Source organism: Arachis hypogaea, chromosome 12 (genome assembly GCF_003086295.3).
Source record: "Arachis hypogaea cultivar Tifrunner chromosome 12, arahy.Tifrunner.gnm2.J5K5, whole genome shotgun sequence".
NCBI lineage: Eukaryota > Viridiplantae > Streptophyta > Magnoliopsida > Fabales > Fabaceae > Arachis > Arachis hypogaea.
Genome location: NC_092047.1, coordinates 3422520 through 3443987, shown reverse-complemented (window position 1 = coordinate 3443987; position 21468 = coordinate 3422520). Strand labels below are relative to the sequence as shown.

General features: G+C 35.3%; 3 protein-coding genes across 4 annotated transcripts; 1 reads left to right on the top strand and 2 right to left on the bottom strand.

The window, feature by feature from the left end:
* Positions 1 to 5654: 5654 nt before the first annotated feature.
* Positions 5655 to 7816, bottom strand: LOC112729515 (protein FAR1-RELATED SEQUENCE 5-like). The gene is made up of 4 exons (XM_025779689.2): positions 7592 to 7816; positions 6869 to 7271; positions 6446 to 6762; positions 5655 to 5747 (listed from the first exon to the last, which is right to left on the bottom strand). The coding sequence occupies exons 1-4, from the start codon at positions 7814 to 7816 to the stop codon at positions 5655 to 5657; spliced, it is 1038 nt and encodes a 345-aa protein (XP_025635474.2).
* Positions 7817 to 8978: 1162 nt separating this feature from the next.
* On the top strand, positions 8979 to 11977 carry LOC112726407 (disease resistance protein RGA2-like). 2 transcript variants are annotated; one of them, XM_072208530.1, is made up of 2 exons: positions 8979 to 11146; positions 11356 to 11977. In XM_072208530.1, the coding sequence occupies exon 1, from the start codon at positions 9074 to 9076 to the stop codon at positions 9983 to 9985; it is 912 nt and encodes a 303-aa protein (XP_072064631.1). In that variant the 5' UTR covers positions 8979 to 9073; the 3' UTR covers positions 9986 to 11146; positions 11356 to 11977. The 2 variants fall into 2 exon arrangements, with proteins under 2 accessions (XP_072064631.1, XP_025631569.1); XM_025775784.3 differs by having other exon boundaries at positions 9082 to 11146.
* A 4376-nt stretch (positions 11978 to 16353) lies between these two features.
* Positions 16354 to 19731, bottom strand: LOC112729514 (putative disease resistance RPP13-like protein 1). Its single transcript, XM_025779688.2, has one exon. The coding sequence runs from the start codon at positions 19696 to 19698 to the stop codon at positions 16354 to 16356; it is 3345 nt and encodes a 1114-aa protein (XP_025635473.1). The 5' UTR covers positions 19699 to 19731.
* Between the last annotated feature and the right edge of the window lie 1737 nt (positions 19732 to 21468).

Below are 21468 nucleotides of genomic sequence, written 5' to 3'. Positions count from 1 at the left end.
CTTATGCATGCAGAAACGTTTTTTTGATAACTAAATGTTTATCAGGATTTATTCAACACATGAAAGTTATTCGGTTCATTGGAGTTACTCATTTTAATTCACTTGATTGATAGTATTTTCAGTTAAGTCCTTGTGCATGCAGAAATATTTTTCTTTATTATTAAATGTTTATGGCATTTTATTCAGCACATTAGTGTAGTTCGTTTCAGTGGGGTTGCTGATTTTGATTCAGTTGATTATTAGTGTATTTGCTCATTAAATAAGTTTCTATTTTAGGGACTTCTGTATAGAAAGAAAATGAAGAAGGAAAAAACAAAAAGGAAGGAGTTAGACAAGAAAGGAAAAGGGAAGAAAGACAAAAAGAAAATTGTTCATCTGGATTCTTCTTCGGAAGAAAACACATTTTCCGAATTTGAATCCGAATTTGACAAAACACTGCCAGCAAAGAGAACAAGATAACAGAGGGTGGTTAAAAAACGAAAGCTTGTTGAGTGGATTCAAAAACAACAAGAGAAACTGAAAGCAGTCCCACAAATTTAGAAAGCAAAAGTGAATCCAAAAACCAGTAAGTTTGATCTTCATATTGGTTTCATCTTACTTATATTTGCTTAAAATTGTTCTTATGCGCTTGTTCTTATGTATTGCAGAGAAGAAGAAATTGAAACCCCCCCCCCCACAAAGAAAAGAAAACAACCACAGAAGGTGGTTAAAAAACAAAGGAAAAAAGGAAGCATGTGCTGACAGATTCAGAGAGCACAAGCAAATCTGAAAGCCAATAAGTATTGGGTGATTGTATGATATTCATCTGGTTTAGTTTTGCTGTTCTTTGCTGAAAATTGTTTATGTATGCTTATTAAGTAAATTACAAATGTGATATTGTTCAATGGAGTTGGTCAACTTGATTCATTTGATTGTCAAGTGTTCAATTGAGTCTTTTTTCATGCAAAAATATTTTTCTTGATGATTGAATGTGTATCACTTTTTTTTTCAGCACATGAAATGATTTCGGTTCAGTGGTCTTTGTAATTTTCGTTCACTTGATTGTTAGCATCTTCACTTCTCCATTTGCATGCAAAAATATTTTTCTTGATGATTGAATGTGTATCACATTTTATTCAGCACATTAACTATATTCGGTTCAGTGAAGTTTGTTATTTTTATTCACTTGATTGTTAGTACCTTCAGTTGGGTCCTTTAGCATTAGAAATATTTTTCTTGCTTATATTTGTCTCCGGTATAAATTCGATGTGTTTTTCTGTGTTGCAGAGAAAAAGAAATCGAAAAAACACCCATAGTAAAAAGAAAACGACCGCAAAGGGTGGCAAAAAAGAAACCAAATCTGACAAGGAGTAAGTTTCTCGAATCATATTTTCTTTTATTGATGCTTTCGTTTTAGGTTCATTGATACTTATTTTATGAATTTTCAGAACTGAACAAGTAAAAGACAACGTTGCGGAAAGAAGAAGACAAGCGTTGGAGATGTTAAGAGAAAAGAGATCAAAGAAAAAATGATGGGGCTCAGACAGCAAACATTGATCCGGATTAGTTTGACTCGACGGAGGCGCAAAATGATTTCTCTGAGACGTAAGATTCAGTTTCTTATACTGAGTTCTTTTTCTTTCTTTGCTAACTTTTGCTAGAACCTCTTCTAATTCCTCTGGATTCACTTATTAACATTTATTTATCTTTCTTAGACTACCAACTGTAAATCTGGGTAGCGAACCTCTCTTACAGACTCAGGCGAGCTCTACACCGTCTGTAAATTCCCTGGACAATACTAGGTAAATTGTTTATTGCAGGCTTTACTTTCGATTCAGTGGTTCCCAAAAATGAATTTCATGTGTTTCTAGACCTCTGCTTTTAATATTGGTTTCTAATTTTAATTTGTTATCTTTGTTTTTAAGAAAAATACCCCGAAAACCTCAGTAAAATATTTTAGAAAAAAAATCCATCAAAGAAAGAGTTTTAAAACAACACCAGTGTAAGTTAAAAATATTTATGTTGATCTTTTAGATTTAGGTAATAATTTTTGTTTAATTAAGCACACGGAAATCATGTTTAAATGTCAGTAGCACTACACCTGATTCTGAAATACAAATCATTGAGGTTCGAGAAGAAACTTGTTCTGAACCTTTGGAAATGTGAGATTTTCAATGTGCAGATTTCCATTTCTCAAAACCAATTCTAATTATTCAACATTAACTTCTTCCTTGTTTACATTCCGTAGAGCTCCTATTGCGTTGTCTCTTCCAAGTTCTCTCAAGGAAGAGTTGATGAAAGATGACTTATCTATGTCCCTCCGAAAAGTCAAACACAACCAACTTCTGATAATGAGTAAGTTGCACATAAAATTCTTTTTATTAATTTTAATGGAAAACGATAATAATTTGGGATCATTATTGAACTATCTTCTGTTTAATGCAGCAGCCCTTTGGGACCGCAATAGCAGCCCTGCAAAAAAGCACCAACACAACAATTAGAGCAACAAAAGCAGGCTACTGAGGAATCTTCCCCAAGGAATACAGAGCCAGAACCTCCAATGAATGTGTAAGTTTTAATTAATATCAACTTTTATAATCTTCTGGTCTAGCTGGTAATTATAATTCTTTTTATTAGTTTTAATGGTACAGGATAATAATTCTGCATTGTTACTGAACTCTTTTCTATTTAATGTAACAGCCCTCCCAAAGAACAACAGCAACCATGCCAAGAAGCTACGGTGGCACGACAATTGGAAGAAGAAGCACAGCCTGATTTGTAAGTTTTATACTTGTTCATATCTGCATAATTTCGGTTCACCACATTGTTTCATTTTGGTTCACTCTATTGTCTAATATCAATTTTGTTCAAATCTGGATATTTTTAGTTCACCACATGGTTTAATTTCGGTTCACTACATCGTTTAATATCATTTTTGTTTACTATCATTGTTTCATATCTCTGTCGTCTTGCAGTGTTGATCGTCCTAGGCAATGGAAAAATGATGTGCCTTCCTTCAGCCTTGGGATAAGTCCCCTAACATCTCAACCAACTCCCCCTCTCAAATAATAGTGACTCAACCAACTCACCCCTCTGAGCCTACGGTTTTAGAGCTTGAAATCCTGGAAGAGGCGGTGGTAGATGCTAGGGTGACAGTAGCATTGAAGTTTGCTGAAGCAACAACTGCCGATCCAACCGTCATAGCTGCTGAAGTTTACAAAAATCCGAAAAAAATAAAGAAATCACGGAGGAGTTGATCGAAAAGTGTTATCATTGGATGATACATGTGAAACAGACCAAAGATAGTAGCAACGAATATGACGCCATATTCGTCCTGAAGCATGAGGCAAATTACGAGGGGATTAGACAACATTTCATATCTCTAATGCCCAAAGAACAGGTGGAAAGCACGGTAAATTCTTTGCCAATTCCGTTAACGTTAATGATTTTTCTAAAGACTCTTATATATTATATCTCAAAAATTTTCTTCCTGTAGGTAGTCACTATACATAACATGATTCTTAACCAAATAAAAGGTCGCCGGTTTTAGGAATGAATATACATTGTGCCGCTGGATATTGTGGTAAGCTAAATTTCTTATTCTCTGCTGATTGATGTTTATCACGTTTTATTCAAAACATGAATGGAGTTATGTACAATGGAGTTCTTCATGTTGATTTATTTGACTGTCAAATATTTAGTTGAGTCCTTTTGCATGCAGAAAATATTTTTCTTGATGATTGAATATTTATCACGTTTTATTCAGCACATGATTGGTGTTCAGTTCAGTGGAAATATTCATATTGATTCATCTGATTGATATGTTCTGTTGAGTTCTTTTGCATGAAGAAAAGTTTTCTCTTGATGATTGAATGTTTATCACGTTTTATTCAACATATGAATTGTGTTCGGTTCAATGGTGTTGGCAAATTTAGATTCACTTGTCTGGTAGTTGGTGATTTAACTAATGTTCGTTTTGCAGATGTTTATGTTGGAAAACTACGGCATGGACTACACTAATCCAAATACCAAGAAGGCCTACCGGTTCGATATCGATCAGTATGCCCACCACTGCCGTTTCCTTGACAAAAGAAAATTTGCATTGCATCCATTTGTAAGTTGTCATTTCTAAAAATTCTTCCATAATTCTCTCATTTGCTATTGTTTCAATTGAAATATTCTATTATTTTTTCAAACTTTAGCTGTTTGTGCCGATCTGCAACAGAGGGCATTGGTGGTTGTGGATTGCTTATGTCAAGAAAAAGGCATTTTATGTCCTTGACCCTGTAAATAAGAAGAAAAAAGGTATACCTGAATCGAGAGTGAAACTGAACAAATTTATTGTAAGTTATTTTGTTGTAAATTATTCAAACATGAGTAGAATTCGGTAATTAATTGGTTATCTTGTTTTATTCAAATCATGATTTATTGTCGGTTCAGTGGAGTTGTGATTTTGATTCACCTATTATTATGTGTTCGGTTCATTGTTGTTGCTTCTTTTTATTCACTTTTTCTGTCCCTTTCAGGGATTAATAATTTTTCAGATGAGGGTTTACGCTGGGCCGGAACCCTTAATGGAGGACAGAGAGGGAGAAGAAGCAGAGTATATCGTGCTGAATGGCCAACGAACAGAGTAAAAATCTTTCTCTTCTATAGTGTTATTTTTAATGTGTTTTATTTTGTATACTATTAATCGTATTATACTAAATTCTTGCTTAGCTATGATTGTGGCATATACATCATGAAATGGCTTAAAACAATTGATCCTCGAAATATCAAAAGCGGGAAGAGATATCGATATAAAGCTTGGACACAAGTAAGTACCAAGTATTTTCAAAATTAATGCAATTCTTTCATTTCTTATTTAGGTTGGGTTCATTTCTTATGTAACTAATTCCTTTCGATTGAAATGTAGAAAGAGATTGATGGCTTTAGGCATGAATATGGTCCGAATCTTCTAATGCATGAATGAACAAAATCAGAGACCAAGTGATTCGGGCATCTGAAGCAATAAGACTCCCCAAGCCATCTGCTGCCCTCTCCAGCCCTTTTTGTAAATTCTCATCTGCGGATTTAGATAGTAAATAGGATATACTATGATTGACAGGTTGTAAAAAAGCAAACAATGCTTTTTTCAATGTATATATGTGAATATTAATGTAAATGTTAATGTATATAACTAATCTTAATATCAATGTATATATCTAATGTTAATATTTATATCTGATTCAAGATGCATTACTCCTTGTCCTGTTGGTTTGATATGTTAATTTATATATCTGTTGGAACTGTTTGGCTGCTGTTTTGTTCCAGGTTCACAATGAATAGAATCAGGGTATTTATCAAGACATTAAGAACCCCAAAAATACAATGAACAAAAATTAATATACTGGATGAACCGAAAAATTGCATATATCAATATAGCAGAGAGTTAATTATAAAAAAATGTTTCTATCAGTATCAGAAACACTTGAACTCTCTGACATAGCACAATCAATTGACTATTCAATAAAGAAAAAAGTGACTTTTGAGTAAATAATTTCACAAAAGCTAATATCAAAAACAAAAAAAGTGACTATTCATTAAAGACTAACAAAAGTCAGAAATTAACCCTCTTATAACTTCAGTGAACCAAAATTTGCTCATGGATGAAAAGAAATTTATATTAATAAAACCTAAAACTTGTATAATCCTCTCTGGATCATATCCGGTGCACTGTAAAAGCTGGAACTTGACTGAATCGTTGGTTCGTCGTCTAAAAAATTCAACTGTAAAAAGAGAAAATAAATCATATATTAGCAAAATGCACAAATCAATGTTTGCCTAATCGAAAGCAAATCAATTTTACCTTGCTTGGAGCTGGAATTTTCTTTTTCTTTGTGGTGTTTGAGATATTTTTTTTCAGGTTTGATTCAAGTCTGTTCTTGGGTCGGCCTCTTGTTTTGACACGTGGAGGGCTTTGAAGGTCGTTCACGTCGCTCAATGTCTCTTCTTCGTGGGATAACAAACCTTTTCCTTTGCTTCTTGCTTGATATTCTTGCATCTCGGCCATGACATTGTCAAACGCCCGGTGCAGAATTCTAGTAAACTCCTCAGACTCGAATGCAAATTCATAGATATTGTGCGACCGAAACACCAAATCGTCAAATCTCTTGCTTCTTGGCTCCAGCAGAGGCTCGTCTTAACTGCTCTTTATGTGTGTGTGCCTCCTCTTTATGTTCTTGCTTCAGTGCTCCAGTATGTATTTCGGTGCCACGTTATCTACTTGCTCAAAGCTTAGGACGCTCAGAGAGTGGTGGCACAATATGTCCCTTGACTCAAACAGCAGGCATTGACACTTTACCTCTCATGATACTACATCGTAGGTGACGAAAAACTTGTTGAATGTGGAGTTAGAAACCTACTCCATCACTTCGTATGTTGTGAAACCTAGGGTGGAATGCTTTGATCTTGTGACGCAGTTCACCTTTCCTCTAAATTGAGCTTGAACTTCCCTGAACTTCTCATGGGTATAAACGTGATGAAATTGAGCCTCTATTGCTGATTTTGTTGTGCACGGTATCACGGTGTGAAAATCTACAGCATCGAATTCTCTCTCTCTTTGCTCTCTGCTTGCTAGGCAATTGTCATATTGCTTCATGAATTGACTTAAGGAGCTGTTGCGTGTGATAAACTTGTTGAAAAATGCATGCATTCTTTCGCTCCTTTGTGTGCTTCTCATCCAGGCCCAAAAGTGGTGATCCAGGTAAACTGGAACCCATATATGCCGATCCTCATACAACTCTGCAGAATGAACCGAACTAATTAGTTGTACTAAACCGAAATGTGTGCATGTTTTCACCCAAAAAGGTAAAGGCATGAAAATAATCCAAATTGAAAACTCAGTTACCAGAGAGCCACTTGTTGCCTCCTAAGTCGTACTTTGTGAGGAAATCATTCCAGTTTCTGTCGAATGCATCTTTTGTGAATGAGTTCCAAACGACGTGGCTCATCTCTTGTTCGATTTTTTTGTGTCGCTTGTAGTCGTTTAGTTTATTTGGGATCTTCTTCATAATGTGCCATATGCACCAGTGGTGAATTATTGTTGGCATGGACAACTCGATGGCCCTTTGCATCGATGCGCATTGGTCGGTGAGAATGCCTTTTGGTGGCTTCCCTCCCATGCAACGGAACCAACACTCGAATAACCATTTGAATGATTGATGTCCTTGTTTTTCATCAGTGCGCATCCAAGAAGTGTTGACTGACTGTGGTGATTCACCCCCACAAATGAACCAAAAACCAGATTGTACCTGCATACATGGACAATCTCACGGTTAAATGAACCAAAACTTGTGCATATAGTGAATGTAAGTACTGAAGTTGGGTGAACCGAATACCTGTTTATGTTGTAGGTGGTATTGAATGAAACCACGTCTCCAAAATACTCGCATGCAGCCGTGCTTCTTGCGTCGGCCCAGAATGCATGTTTGATGGAGTGATCGCCTTCGAGGTTGAGCTCGAAAAAGAAATTTTGATTCTTCTCTTTCATTCTTAGTAGGTACTTCCCAAATTCTTTGGCATCATCTTGTTCGGAAACATTCCGTACTTTTCTTATGGTGTAATTTCTCACGTCTTTTTCTATAAAACTGAGTTCCTGGTGACTTTCGGCTGCTGCTATGAACGATTGGTAAGTTTTGCTCGGTCTAATTCCGGCTTCCTCGTTGGTTTCGATGGTTCGACGCACAAACATGCTTAGCTCATTGTGTTGTTTGAGCATCTCTACACGGTCTGGATAGCAAGGGTGTGAGTGATTCAGAACAACTTTGGAAATTGTCCAAAGACCAACGTCCTTCATTATATGTACGTAGATTCTGGCTGGACAGTTTAACCCGGCTGAGGAGTTTGTCTTCAGAGTTGGAGATATCTTGGATTTTCACCTCACCTCTCTACTACATACGATTAGTTGATTCTTAACCTCGTCTCCTTTCCGAGTCGTGTTCTTTATTTTCGTAGAAAAACCAGCATGTTTGGAATAATGTTTGTAGAACTTTCCGACTTCTTCTAATGTCTTGAAAATCATCCCCACCTTTGGGACAAATTTTTCATCCACAACACACCTGGTCTGCATAATGAACCGAAAACATCACTATGGTGAAACAATTTTATAGTTCTCAGTGAACGAAACATAATCCAAAAACGTCATTATAGTGAAACAATTCTATATAGTATTGAGTGAACAAAACATAATCCAGTATATAAAATTAAAATCAAATTCAAAAAGCTTTTTGCATAACGAACCGAAACAAGTACTTATGGTGAAACAATTGTATACTACTGATTGAACGAAACATAATCCATTATATAAGATCAAATTCGAAATACCTCTTTCTACAATTTAGATTTTGTCAATTCAATTCAATTCAGATTCAGAACACATGCGTCCATTCAATACAATTCAAAATAGAATTAGGAATTGCATTCCATTCAATTCGATTCAAAATTGAATAATCCAAATCTCATCAGCTTGATTTGTTTCAGAAGAATAATCTAAATCGCGCTCATTCAACTTATTTAAAGTTAAATCATTCATTGTTTCGATTCAGAAGTCCAGATCGAAGAAGAAAACGAAGCTTATTACGTTGAAGTCAATGCAGGTCAATAACGAAGAACGCTACCAGAAAAGAAGAAGAACAACAACAAGAACGAAAATGCGAGCAGAGGACAATGACGAAGCCTATTACGTTGAAGTCAATGCAGATCAATAAGGAAGAACGCAAGCAGAGAAGAAGAAGAAGAAGAAAGCAAACACAAGCAGAAACGAAGGTTTAGTTTGCAGTTTTGTTTACGTTAAGCAAAGTAAGGTTGATGTTATATGTAGCCCATAAATCACAAACGATTTGGAAGTTGGAGGAGGTGCATGAATCAAAAAGGACTTGGATAACTTGGATGTATTTTTTGCTTGGATGTGTAGTATTATTGAATATATTATGCATGAGGCGCGTGCGAATAGACTTGTCCTAAGCTTAAACCAAACCAACCAACTAACAGAAACCAGATACATAAATTACGGGGGCTCAAACACTCAAATAATCCGCAAAAAAAGTGATGTACAATGGGCAATAATGGCGATACAGTGATCATGGCGGGAGTAAAGGTTTTGAAGAACGCGAATTCTCATAAGGTGGTTAAGAGAAAAATGCGGCCGAGGGCATCAAAGATATCCGTTGCTCTCCTGAATGTCATCGAAGACGCAGAGAAGAACCTGAAGGTTCCACGAGTGAAGTCATGGTTTCAAGGCATTAAAGATCTATGCTATGAGTTAATTGGTGTTTCAGAAGAATTTGAGCTACTGCAACAGGCGAAGAAGTTACACTTTCTAGGCCTCTCACTCCCCCCACGCCCCAAGAAGGGAAACCCTGAGGCGAGCAGCATCATTTGTGATTTTGAGGCCTTAATTGAAGAAGTCAGCGAGTTGCAACTTAGTTCGAGTCCGAATTCAGTACCCAAGGAGGCTGAGCAACTTGGTTCGCGTTCGGATCCAGCACCCGACGAGGCTGAGCCGGAGCCATTAGATCTGCATTGGCCCGCAGTTCCCTCAAATGACGAAGAACCCATGATTGGTCGAGATGCTGAAATTCAAGACTTAATTAGAAAGTTGACTAAGGAATCTCATAGATGCATATGTCTTGTTAGAGAAGAGGTTGGAATGGGAACGACCGCGCTGGCCCGACATGTCTACAACAGTACTCAAGTGAAAAGTAAATTTCATTTCATGGCATGGGTAACTGTCTCTCAACAATTCAATGTGAAGCGAATTGTTAAGTCTATGCTGGAATTCGCTCCTGAAACACCAGAGAAATACGCCGGCAATGAATTTGAATTATTGAAACTTGAGCTTCATAAGTTCATAGAGGACAGGGAACTCCTTCTTGTTCTGGAAGACGTCAGCCACCTAGATTCGAACCACTTGTCAGATCTAATGAACGTGCTTCGTAGTTCCTTTCGCAGAATTTTGATTATCTAGAGATTCTGGACGGGAAGGCGAGGGCGCCTTGAGATGCAAATTGAAGAAAGAAATGCATGAATTTATCCAAGATCTTGCGCGTAACGAATGCCGCATAATGCTTCCTGGTGAAGAGTCCGGAGACAACGACGCTGTAACAGAGCCTGCTCGTTATCGTCATTTTACCCGTCATTGTACCCTGTATCTTGAAGATAAAACCTCTTTCCTAGATTCAATTGACAATGGAGGTAAACTCAAGGCAGATAAGCTACACACTCTAATGGTTTTGTCCAAGTTTTCCGACATGGATCCAACAAATCTTGCCAACAGTCTACCTCGTATGAAGAGGATCAGGGCGTTGGATTTGAGCGATTGCCCAATAGAAAAGCTTCCATCGAAGGCAACTGAACTGCTACATCTAAGGTACCTTAACCTGTCTTTCAATCATAAGCTAAAGGAGTTGCCTTCTGAAATAAGTAATTTGCTTAATTTGCAAACTTTAAATCTCAACGGATGTAAAACTGAAATTTCTGAAGCTACAAGAGCTGATCTAAAGAACAAGGAAAATCTGCTTGGCTTGGAACTGTGGTTTTCTATCGTAGGATCGAAGGCCAACGATCAAGTCCTACTTGATAGCTTAGAAGCACCTCCTCAATTGCAATCCCTTGGAATATTTGACTACGGAGGAAGTTCATTCCCCAACTGGATGATGGAATTGAACAAACTAACACACCTAAAGCTTCATAGATGTAGTAAATGCAATGTTTTGCCCCCTTTAGGGAAACTCCCATTCCTTGAATCACTTGAGATCACGAATATGCCTAATGTGGAGACGGTAGGTGTTGAATTTCTGGGAATAGAATTAAACCATGAGGATGCTGTCAACGAAGGCTCCTCACCTGATGCAGTTGCATTTCCCAGATTGAGAAAGCTTCACTTCATAAAGTTGGATGAGTGGAAAGGATGGATTGGAATCAATGTTAATGGTGGAGACAAGAAGATTATGCCTCAACTGTCTTCTTTGTCAGTTGTAAACTGTGAAAAGTTAGAATCACTTCCTGACTACATAAAGAAGAAGGAAAATCTGAAACCAGTTATTGAAAGATGTCCTTTGCTACCAGAAAACTAAAAGGCGCAAGAATAGATGAGGAGCTTGGATTTCAAGAAACAAAGCAGATTAAGGTAAGCTATTCTTCAAACTGTCCTATGGTAAACATTGTTGGAGCTAATATCTTCTATTAGCTAGCTATATTTCTTTGTCAAATATGTGGACTCTGCATGGCATGTAACTCTGATTTCATAGTTTCAGTTTGCTTGTTATGCAACTCTAATCTCAAAATTGAACATTTTTTTAATTGATTAATTTTGTTTTCCGCATCACCTTTAATCAGGTCCAGTTTAGTGTGCTTTGCAGCCATCCATGGCATTTTTAAAGGTGTTCAAAATCTGCAACCACTGTGGAGTCTCCAAATAATGTTGCACAGATGTGGGTTTTCAACTTTTCTGTGCTCTATATTAAAAAGGCTCTTAAGAAGTTGAAGATGGAAGGTCTCTGGTGCTGGTGCCGAAATTAAACTCCAGTTTTTCAATAAATTGTTTCCAGAGAATATTGCACAGCAGCACAGATGTGTGATTTCAACTCAGTTTGGCAAACATCTAATTTTGATACTATGATCATGATGTAATAAGTTATGGCAATGTGCTTGCATGACTATTAAGTTTGCTATGACTATTAAGTTTGCTATCTATATTCTGTGAGATTTCACTGTAATTTTCCTCTTTCCATGTTTGTGTTCCTCAGAGAACTTGTAAGTTGTAACACCATGTGTGTATAATTTCGTAGCATTTTCAGTTTGAAGTAAAATTGGTGGCTGTTCTCTTTTCTTTTCTTTTTTTTTTTTTTTTTTATAAAAAAGGTAGTAAAATTGGTGTATAGTCGTGTAAAATTTTACATTATTAACTAGATTAGCTAGTAATCAAGTATATTACTAATTTACTATGAGTTTAAATATATAACTTGGTGTGTAGTAAGTTCTATGCATTTCTTTTTCTTCAAGAAGATAGTCAAGATATTCTATTTCATCAGTTTTGGAGTATGCTTAAAAAGCTTTTCTCGAGTTCATATTGATATGTGTTTTATAGATGATAGAGGTAATGTGTATTTTGATCTTTAAAATTAGTTTAATGAGTTAATTTTGTTTTTATTTCTTTCTAAATAACCAATCACATTTCTTATTTAAAAAATATGATTAAATTAAACTTTCGTCATCACATGTAGTTATTTTTATATAAAGTTTATGATTAAAAATTGTTAGATAAAAATTTACTAAACATATTAAATTATCTAACTATTCTCACCTATCAATAATACATAAAAATAAATGCACGTGAATTTTCATTTTTTGTTAATGCAATGCTTATGTAAACACTTAAATGCTACTTTAGTATTCTTAACGATTACTTGATGTAGATACCTTTCATTTTTTGTGTGTTTTTTAATAATGTGTTATATAATTTCTTTTGTATGAATACCATAAATTTAAGAGTTAGATTTGTAGTTTTTATTTAAAAAAAAAAACATACAAATCTAAGGGTTAATTTATTTTTTTTTATTTTAAAACTGTTTTAAATATATAAATTTGCTGATCAAATTTGTGTTTTAGCTTTGAAAAGTTTTTTAAACATGTAAATCAGATTTTTTTAATTTGCTTTACAGCAAAAATTTTTATTTCATCACAAATCAGACCATTTAATTTATGTATTATGAAAATTTAATCTTTAAATTTTTTAAATATGAGGATTAGATTTATTATTTAAAATTAAAAAAAATCTATATAAAAAAAAACACACTAATTAATTATAATACTGAATTACACACAATTTTTTCTTACTGTTAAAAAAATTAGCCTCCAAAGATAATTTAGAGGACTTTTCTAAATCTAGTGGACACTTATTAAGAAACATAAAATTGATAAGTAACAAATGTCCGACACCACTTTGGTCTATCTATCATTAACAATAAATTGTTTAATATGTGTTGATAAAATATAATTTCAAAAAATTTATTATGGGATAATTAGATTTTTAACAAATATTATTGTAAAATAACTTAGTCTTTTTTAAAATCAATCTATTTTGTAAACCTCTAAAATAATAAAAATTTGTTGAGAATCAAAATATTTGACTTAAAATTTCTTAAACTCATATTCGATCCGCACATTAGCAAAATTTGATCTAAAAAGTGCAAATATTATGGACTTTCTAAAATTTATATATATATATATATATATATATATACTTTTCCATTCTTAACAATTACATATTTTCTAATAGCGAAACTTATTTTTCCTTGAGCTGGGCAACAATTATTAGCATATCATTGTCCTAAATCATCGTTCAATTAAAAGCAATCATGGCAATATGGGAAGTAAAATTATTTTGGAATATCTTATCAATAATGCTGAGAAGGAACAGAGGGGTTTTTTTGTATGATTTTAAAATGATGGGTTTAAATTGTAGAAATTAGAAACTACATATAATCCTTACACTCTGCACTCGATTCCCTTCAACTTAGAAACTACATTATCTATATAACAATTATCATTAAACTAGTTAACAAAACTCAAATGAAAGTTACAAACTGATAGTTCACAAATTTGAAAGATAATAGAATATGAGATATATTCAAAGTTAAGAACATCACTGGGAAAAAGATCACCTTTTGCTTCATATTCTTCAGCCATCTTCACATTGGACAAATTCTTTATCTTAAGTGATTGAAGGGCTAAAAATTTTTCCAAGAGGAGGCAGAAGCAACAAATGCTATACATTAACCATTGAACAGAAAAGCATGCATGACCTCTGCTTCTGATTAGAGAAATTATTAGTAAATAAAATAACTGCATATGTACCATCTGGATTGTGATTCAGGACTTTTTTTTTTGGGTTAAAATGTTATTTGTAAATTGGTATCCCATCTTTACTTTAACTTACAATTTACAAATAGTGACTAGAATCTTAGTCACACCTATTACAAACCCCTTTAGCTCTTTTCCTCCACCTCAAGTAATTCTAGATGGCTAATACACTCATAAAAATTCAATTTTACGACTGTATAAAACTTTTTACACTTAACTAGAAACATTCTTTCCTCCATGAAGAAGAATGTCTTTAATGCACTGAAAATCTATGCAGATATTCTCAGCACATGTAAGAAATCTATGCAAAACTAAGTCTCCGGTTCGCAGAAGGACAGCGAAATTACTCCTTGATGGTAAAGAAGAACGAAAAGGACGGAATTATCAGTGCATGACAACAGAGTTATTTGATTTTAAGTTGGTTGAGGTCCAACTTTCATTTCTTTATGAGGTTTTGTAACCAAGTATCTTGTAATTTATTCTCTACCTGGCCTTGTCTTTCTATTAATCAGCATCTTCTCAAAAACATTAAACTGAGTGAACTTTCCAAAGAAAGGCATCATAATAAAAATATAAGACATAAGACAATATGATAGTGCAAGACTGATGAAGACAATAATCAATTTTCTTTTCAGCTTCTTTTTTTCCCCACACAACTGAATTGGTTGTGTTGTCATTTGTCATGAGTTCTGCATTGTTATATATTTTCGAGTTCAGATTCATTAACTTTTTCTGTTTTTAATTACTTATGTTGCTATCTACTAAGGATGTCTGGCCTTGTGTATGTCTTTCTCTTACAACAAGATAGCTTTGTTGAAACAATGATAGTTGACAAGTTTCAATGGAACAATTAGAAGCTGTTTTTTGAGACACAATGTTTCTTTTTCTCTTGCTGCTTTATTCAACATATAGTTAGTTAGTTATGACTTGATGTTTAAAGTTTAAACCACTCTCTTTAGGCTTATATATCTTGTTTTTCACCCTGACATTGTTTGTGCTGCATTGCATCTGTATATTTCTATGCAAATTGGTGCCTGATGTTGATCAATTGGAAATAGTAATAACAAAATAGAGATTGTTCCTGCAACCAAGAATAAGTCTTTTTCTTTTCTTTTCTTTTTGTCTATAAATATTTCTCATTTGAGAATTGGCAGCTAATATTGATTTTTTTTCCAATTATTTTATCAACTTATAATAATAATAATTTCTTCAATACACTGATAGAGTACCATCACAGCGAGAAAACACTTCTATAGTAGTATAATTTTAATAATTTTATAATAGAATGTTAAAATTGCTGTCCATTTTGTTACATATCAAGCATAAATAACAAAATTGATCCTAATAAGCTCTTCATGGATCAATAAATAGACAGTCAGACCTCACAAGTGCACAAATTACAAATTCAACTTGTTTCAATTAACTTCTTTCCTAACTAGCTTGCTTCTTTTTACTGTCTCTGAATTTCTTTGCTAATTTGGGATGTTTAGTTTCACTCTGGGCATTTTAGTAATTATACACATTATTATAGACCTGGAATACACAGTGTCAAAGTTTTCAAATTTATTTGGTAGGCAGCTAGCTCATACCAATAAATTTGATTAACAAATAAATAACATACACTTGGATTCAATCATGCACTTTAGCACAAAGTTGAACTTACATACATAACACTACATATATACCAGCTTAATTACTCACTTTAATTTTTGACTTAATATAATTTTCTTAACCTTCTAATCTTGAGAATCCTATATATTTATGGTTCATAGGCAATATACTTAATTACATTTGACTTCACTCTAAGAATAGTGAGAAGGAATAGACCTGACAAAGGCATAATATAGAAGCACCCAAACATAATATAGTCACACCAAAGTTTAATGTGGGAAAAAACCTCTCAAGGTGAGAGATAAAAAAAACCCACAGGAAGGTAACTATTATCCAAATCAAAGCTACAAAGATGTCTCAAAACTTAGAAGTACTAATAAGCATACATACACAACTCTTATGCAAGGACAGACACACATCAACAAAATGAAAGAAATGACAGTTTTTCCAGCAGTTCTACTTGAAGCATTAGGAGTGAAGAATCTCCATTTGAACAAAAGAATATTTGACCATCCGATCATTCACTTGATGATAATGGGAATGTAGAGAGGAACTCCAAAAAGCGCTTGCTCCAAAAAGTGTTTGCTGCACTTGGGAATGTAGAGAAGATGGTCACAACATTAAATCTGATTCATTCATACATCTTAAAAAAAAATTCTTAAATGATGGATGCTCAAGAAAAGATATTCCCTCTCTTTGAAATTTTAATTCATGGCAATTAATTCTTATGTTCCTATTTAAATGCAATTTTATAGAAAAATATGATATGATGGTTAATAAGTATCACTTATGCATGTATGAATTTAATTATGGTATGAGAAACATGAAAGATTAGAGAAATACCTGATCAGTGTTCTCTACTCAGAAAATTTGTTGGCCATTGACTTGAATGGTGGGGATGTGGGCAATTTTGGGCCAAATTAGTTGATGCTTGTTCTTGCAGTGTTCTCCCAGCAAACCACAGTCTTCAATTGTGAGTAGCAAGAGAGAGGGAGGCAACTCTTCTCCTTCCATGTTCTCCAGCTTTGGACAGTATGAAATGTGTAATTGTTGGAGCGAAGTGAGGCAAAAAAGCTTGTTGCACTCCAAAGTCTCCAGATTTTGAAAGTAACAGAGGTGCAAACTGGTAAGGGAGGGAAGCTGAGGCAGCAACCCAACCTGTGTGCATGACCTCACGCAACAAAAATCCAAAGTAAGCTCAGTGAGGGCGACCAAGTTGGCCATCCATGATAGATCTTTCATTAATTCGTCGCTACCTTCCACAACAAGTTCTTTCAAGTTAGGCGGCAAACCACCCTCTGGCACCTTACACATTTTCTGGCAAGCTTGTATGCAGAGAGAATGTAAACTTGGAAAAGCATTCTTGTGACTCGGAAATGCCTCCAACTTGTCGCAATATGTGACGCTGAGATGAGTCAAGTTGGGTGCAGCCAGTCCTTCTCCTGCAAATGACACTAATTTGTGGCATCCATTGATGGTGAGACGTTGAAGAGAAGCGTGTGGTGTATCTGACATTGAAACTGATTCCAGATTCCGACACAAGGATATCTCAAGATTCTTGAGTTTGGGAAAGGAATCCAATGATAGCGAGGTGAGTGAATCGCAGCTGTCTTGTATTTGTAGCTTTACCAAATCATGCTTGATCTGTGGCTGTTGCTGCGGAAATTCCAGCATTCTAGAATCCATGATTGTCAGCTTTTGCAAAGATTTGGGCAAACAATTGTCCGGAAAGGATAAAGGAGACCGACACCTTGAGATGTGTATTTCTTGGAGGTAACTTAGATTGTTGATGCTCATTGCCTTAATTGAAAAAGTATCGCTGTTAAGTATCATCTCTCTCCGTCCTTCTGGAACTTTCAAAACGATTCCCCAGAATACCGCATTAAGCATATTTCCCTTTAACATTGGACAATCTCTTAATTGAAGCTTCCGGAGTCGAGGAAAAGTTTCTGAGCCAGGAAAGTGCCACTCCTCCCACCATGGCATGTTATATAACTCCAAAGTCTCCAGTGAGGGAAACGGTGCCATAGGCAAAGAATCATGAGCTCCTTCATTCTTGTAAAACTCCTCGCCAATACTCCTCAGCTGATCAAAACCTTGAATGCGGAGGGACTTTAGAGAAGGCAGGTGTCCAAGTGAAGGCAGCATGAAGCAATTCTTGCAATCTAACAGAGATACACTTGTCATGTTTTCGTAGTAACAGTGCCCCAACCAATCTGGAAATATTGGACCCTTGTATCCCCATATTCTCAACTCTTTCAAGCCGTTATGAGGTTTTAAGCTGTCAAGTATTTGTATTTCAGTTTGTGCATTTATTAAAACCATATCATCGTCTGAAGACCATTTCAACAATAACTCGTCAATATGCTTCTTATCTATCCCTGCACTCCTTGCCTGATTGGCATCAACCACATTCTCCAATTTCTGAATCCCAAGTGATCCGTGAAGATTTGAAAGCCCTCCTAATTCTCGGATTCCATTCTCTTCTTGTCTGCCCACAACAAAATCACTTAAGAATTGCAACTCTTTCAATTTGCTTATTCCTCCCGGCATTTCTTTCAAAGGAGTTTTTCTAACATCAAGATGCCTTAAATTCACAAGCTTATGCATGCCCCTAGGCAACATGGTCAACTTAATACATTCACGCAACTTTAATGTTTGTAGACTGTACAAGTTACATAAGGACTCGGGCAATGTCTTAATATTGGTCCAAGAGAGATTCAAATAGTGTAGATGAATCAATGAACCTATTAAATCAGGCAATACATCAAGTTCATAAAAGGATAAAACTCTCAAGCAATTCAACTTTGATGCTATGCTTTTCATGCTAAACAAATCGACGACATACAAGGATGTTCTCAAAGATTTCAACGAAGCAACCGAATTAAGTATTTTTGAGTTTGGACTATTCAATCTTCCAAATGACAAATGTTGAGTCAGAATCCCTATGTCCGCTTCTTCGCCAAGTTCTTTCAAGTTGCAATAGTAATCTCCAGCAAGGGATATTGCTAAGTCATGCAAGATATTGTGCATCACAAAATAATTGTCTTGACCCTGAACCCTTTTGAAAAATAATCTAGAAATTAGTTCATCAAAATACTTGCAACCAATTTCTTCTAAAGTATATCCTCTCGGTGGTTGTAAAATATCTTCAGCCATCCACAACAAGATTAATTCATCTTTATGAAAAAAATAGCCTTTTCGAAACAACGAACAATAAAGGAAACAAGGCTTTAAATGTGCAGGAAGATGGAAGTAACTTATCAGTAATGCTGGAATAATCTTACTCTTCGCCACCGGAAATTCCCAAATAGCACTCCTTAATATCTTGTTCCATTCATCAACATCATGCCTTGTACGAAACAAGCCTCCAAGTATTCCTGCAACTAATGGCACGCCATCACACTTCTTGACAATCTCTCGACCTATGCTTTCAAGCTCCTTGTTCCCATTTGATTCTGGGAAAGATGCATTTTCTGCAAACACTGACCAACAATAGTTCTCCGACAACTTCCTGAGAAAATAAGGGTGACAATTTTGAACTGCAGAAGCAACATTTTCCTCCCGAGTAGTCAGAAGAACAATACTTCCCTTATTCCGATTTTGTTGGAAAGGGGTCATAAAATTACTCCATTTGTCACCATCATCACTCCAAACATCATCCAGAACAATTAAGAACTTGTTATTCGACAATTTTTCTTTCAAAGCATTTTGAAGTGATTTGAAATCATCAACCCTAAAAGTATCTCCAAGGATCTCCTTTGAGATATTCTTTGTAGTCTCGATGATATCAAAATTCTCCGAAACACAAACCCATGCTTTAAGATCAAACCCCTTCATGAACTCCTCCTGATTGTTGTACAGCCATTGGGCTAAAGTTGTTTTACCAACCCCACCTATGCCAACAATAGCTATCACAGACAGGTGATGCTCATTGCTGTCCTTCAGCATCTTGACTATGGCCTTCTGGTCATCCTCCCTGCCATACACATTCCCTCTCACAAGAGTCGGAATCTTTTCAAGACCAAGCAAATCTTTATGTTTTCCAAGATCCTCTATTCTTCCAACTACCCCTTCCATCTTCTCTACCTCCTTTTGTGTGGCAGCTTTGGCGAGGACAGTGTCCAGCAAGTCCTCAGCACAGTAAACAGCATCCCTGAGATTATCGAGCCACTTCCTCACCGATTTATTGCCAAACTGCTTCATCTCAGCATCAGCAACAAGAGCTTCAGCACCCAAGAGAGCAGTCTTCACCCAAAAATTTTACTCTACCGACGACACTGAAACCTTATGAGGGAATCGGTGATCCCAACATCCACGTCACTAAATTCAACTCAATAATGTTCATGAACGATGCATCTGACCCAATACTTTGTCATACATTTCTGACTTTCTTAGATGGTGCTGCCTTGATTTGGTTTTCTATATCAAGCTTTATTGAGCTGGCCAACCTCTTTGTCAACAACTTCGCAGCTTCGAAGATCTGTGCATAACTCGGACTATCTTAGTACCATACAACAAGGACAACATGAGAGTTTTAAGGATTATATGACGAGATTTGCCAAAGTGGCCATAGAGATCCCATACCTCAACTTAGATGTCCACCTACATGTGCTAAAGAGTAGACTTTGTCCTGGAAAATTTCAAGAGATAATAACAGTGATAAAATCAAAGACACTAGTCAAGTTCTGAGAGAAGGCAACATGCCAAATAGAGATAGAAGAGATCCGACAAGTTTAAAGAGCAGAAAACCAACTTTTAGCCAAGAAGTTGACAAACAAAACAAACATCATAACAACAGAGAAGACCATTCAAAATAGCTAAGGTCATTACACGAGGCACACCCCTGCACCTTCAACTATGGAGGTTTCACATTCATATATCACATCATTTTTTTCATCTCTTTATTATTTTTATCATTATTATTTTGTTCTCCTTCACAACAAATCAAAACTCATACCAACTTATAAGTCGGTTTATCTACTATCACATATCAAACAATGCACCAAACCGAATGCCTATTTAACCAATCTATACCTCTAATATAAAAAATTGTATTCTGAGATATCTTCAACATACCTATTTTATTCTAATGTATATCCAAAGTTGAAATTTCAAATTTTTTTCGCAACTTATTTCAGAAGGAATTAACCGATTATTCAATATGAAAAGAACACTCAAACATACCAATCTAAACAAGTTGACACCTATAAGTCAGAATCATTTCAAACAAACCGACAACTATAAGTCGGAGTCATTTCAAACAAACAGGCAACTATAAGTCGGAGTTAATCCAAATAAGCTGACACCTATAGGTTGGAATCACTCCAAACAAATCGGCGACTATAAGTCGGAGTCAATCCAAACAAACCGACATTTATAAGTTGGAATCACTTCAAACAAACCGATAATTATAAGTCAAAATCAGTCAAAGCATACCGACACCTATAAGTCGGTGTCAGTCCAACAATCAACTATAAGTTCGTTAAAAAATATACTAATATAAGCAACACCTTTCTCAATGATAAGCTTGTCCAATTTTATTTTTAAGATTATCAAGTTGATATTGGGGGGCTAATCCTCATGTCTCTAAATTATAACACAACTGCATCTCTTCTATATCCTGTCGAGTTAGAACTCGATTTTTATAAAGGCTCAACCCGTTTCTCTTAAAAATAAACAGGTAAAGCTTGGGGGTTATAATCTGGTCACTATAACTCGCCAACTATAAGCTATAATTTGAAGATTAGGTCAAAAGAACGTTAGGATTTTCATAACTCATAAATTACCAACACATAACTCGATCATTACATCTATAACTCGGCCGTTATAATTTGGTCCATTCCATATTACTCGATAATTGTTACCTATTACTTGGAAAACAAGTGTTGATCCATTACCTATATCTCGGCCAATGAAACGTATAGTTCGGCCTAAATTTTTCTGTTAATCCATTAGCTATAACTTGGCCTAAAA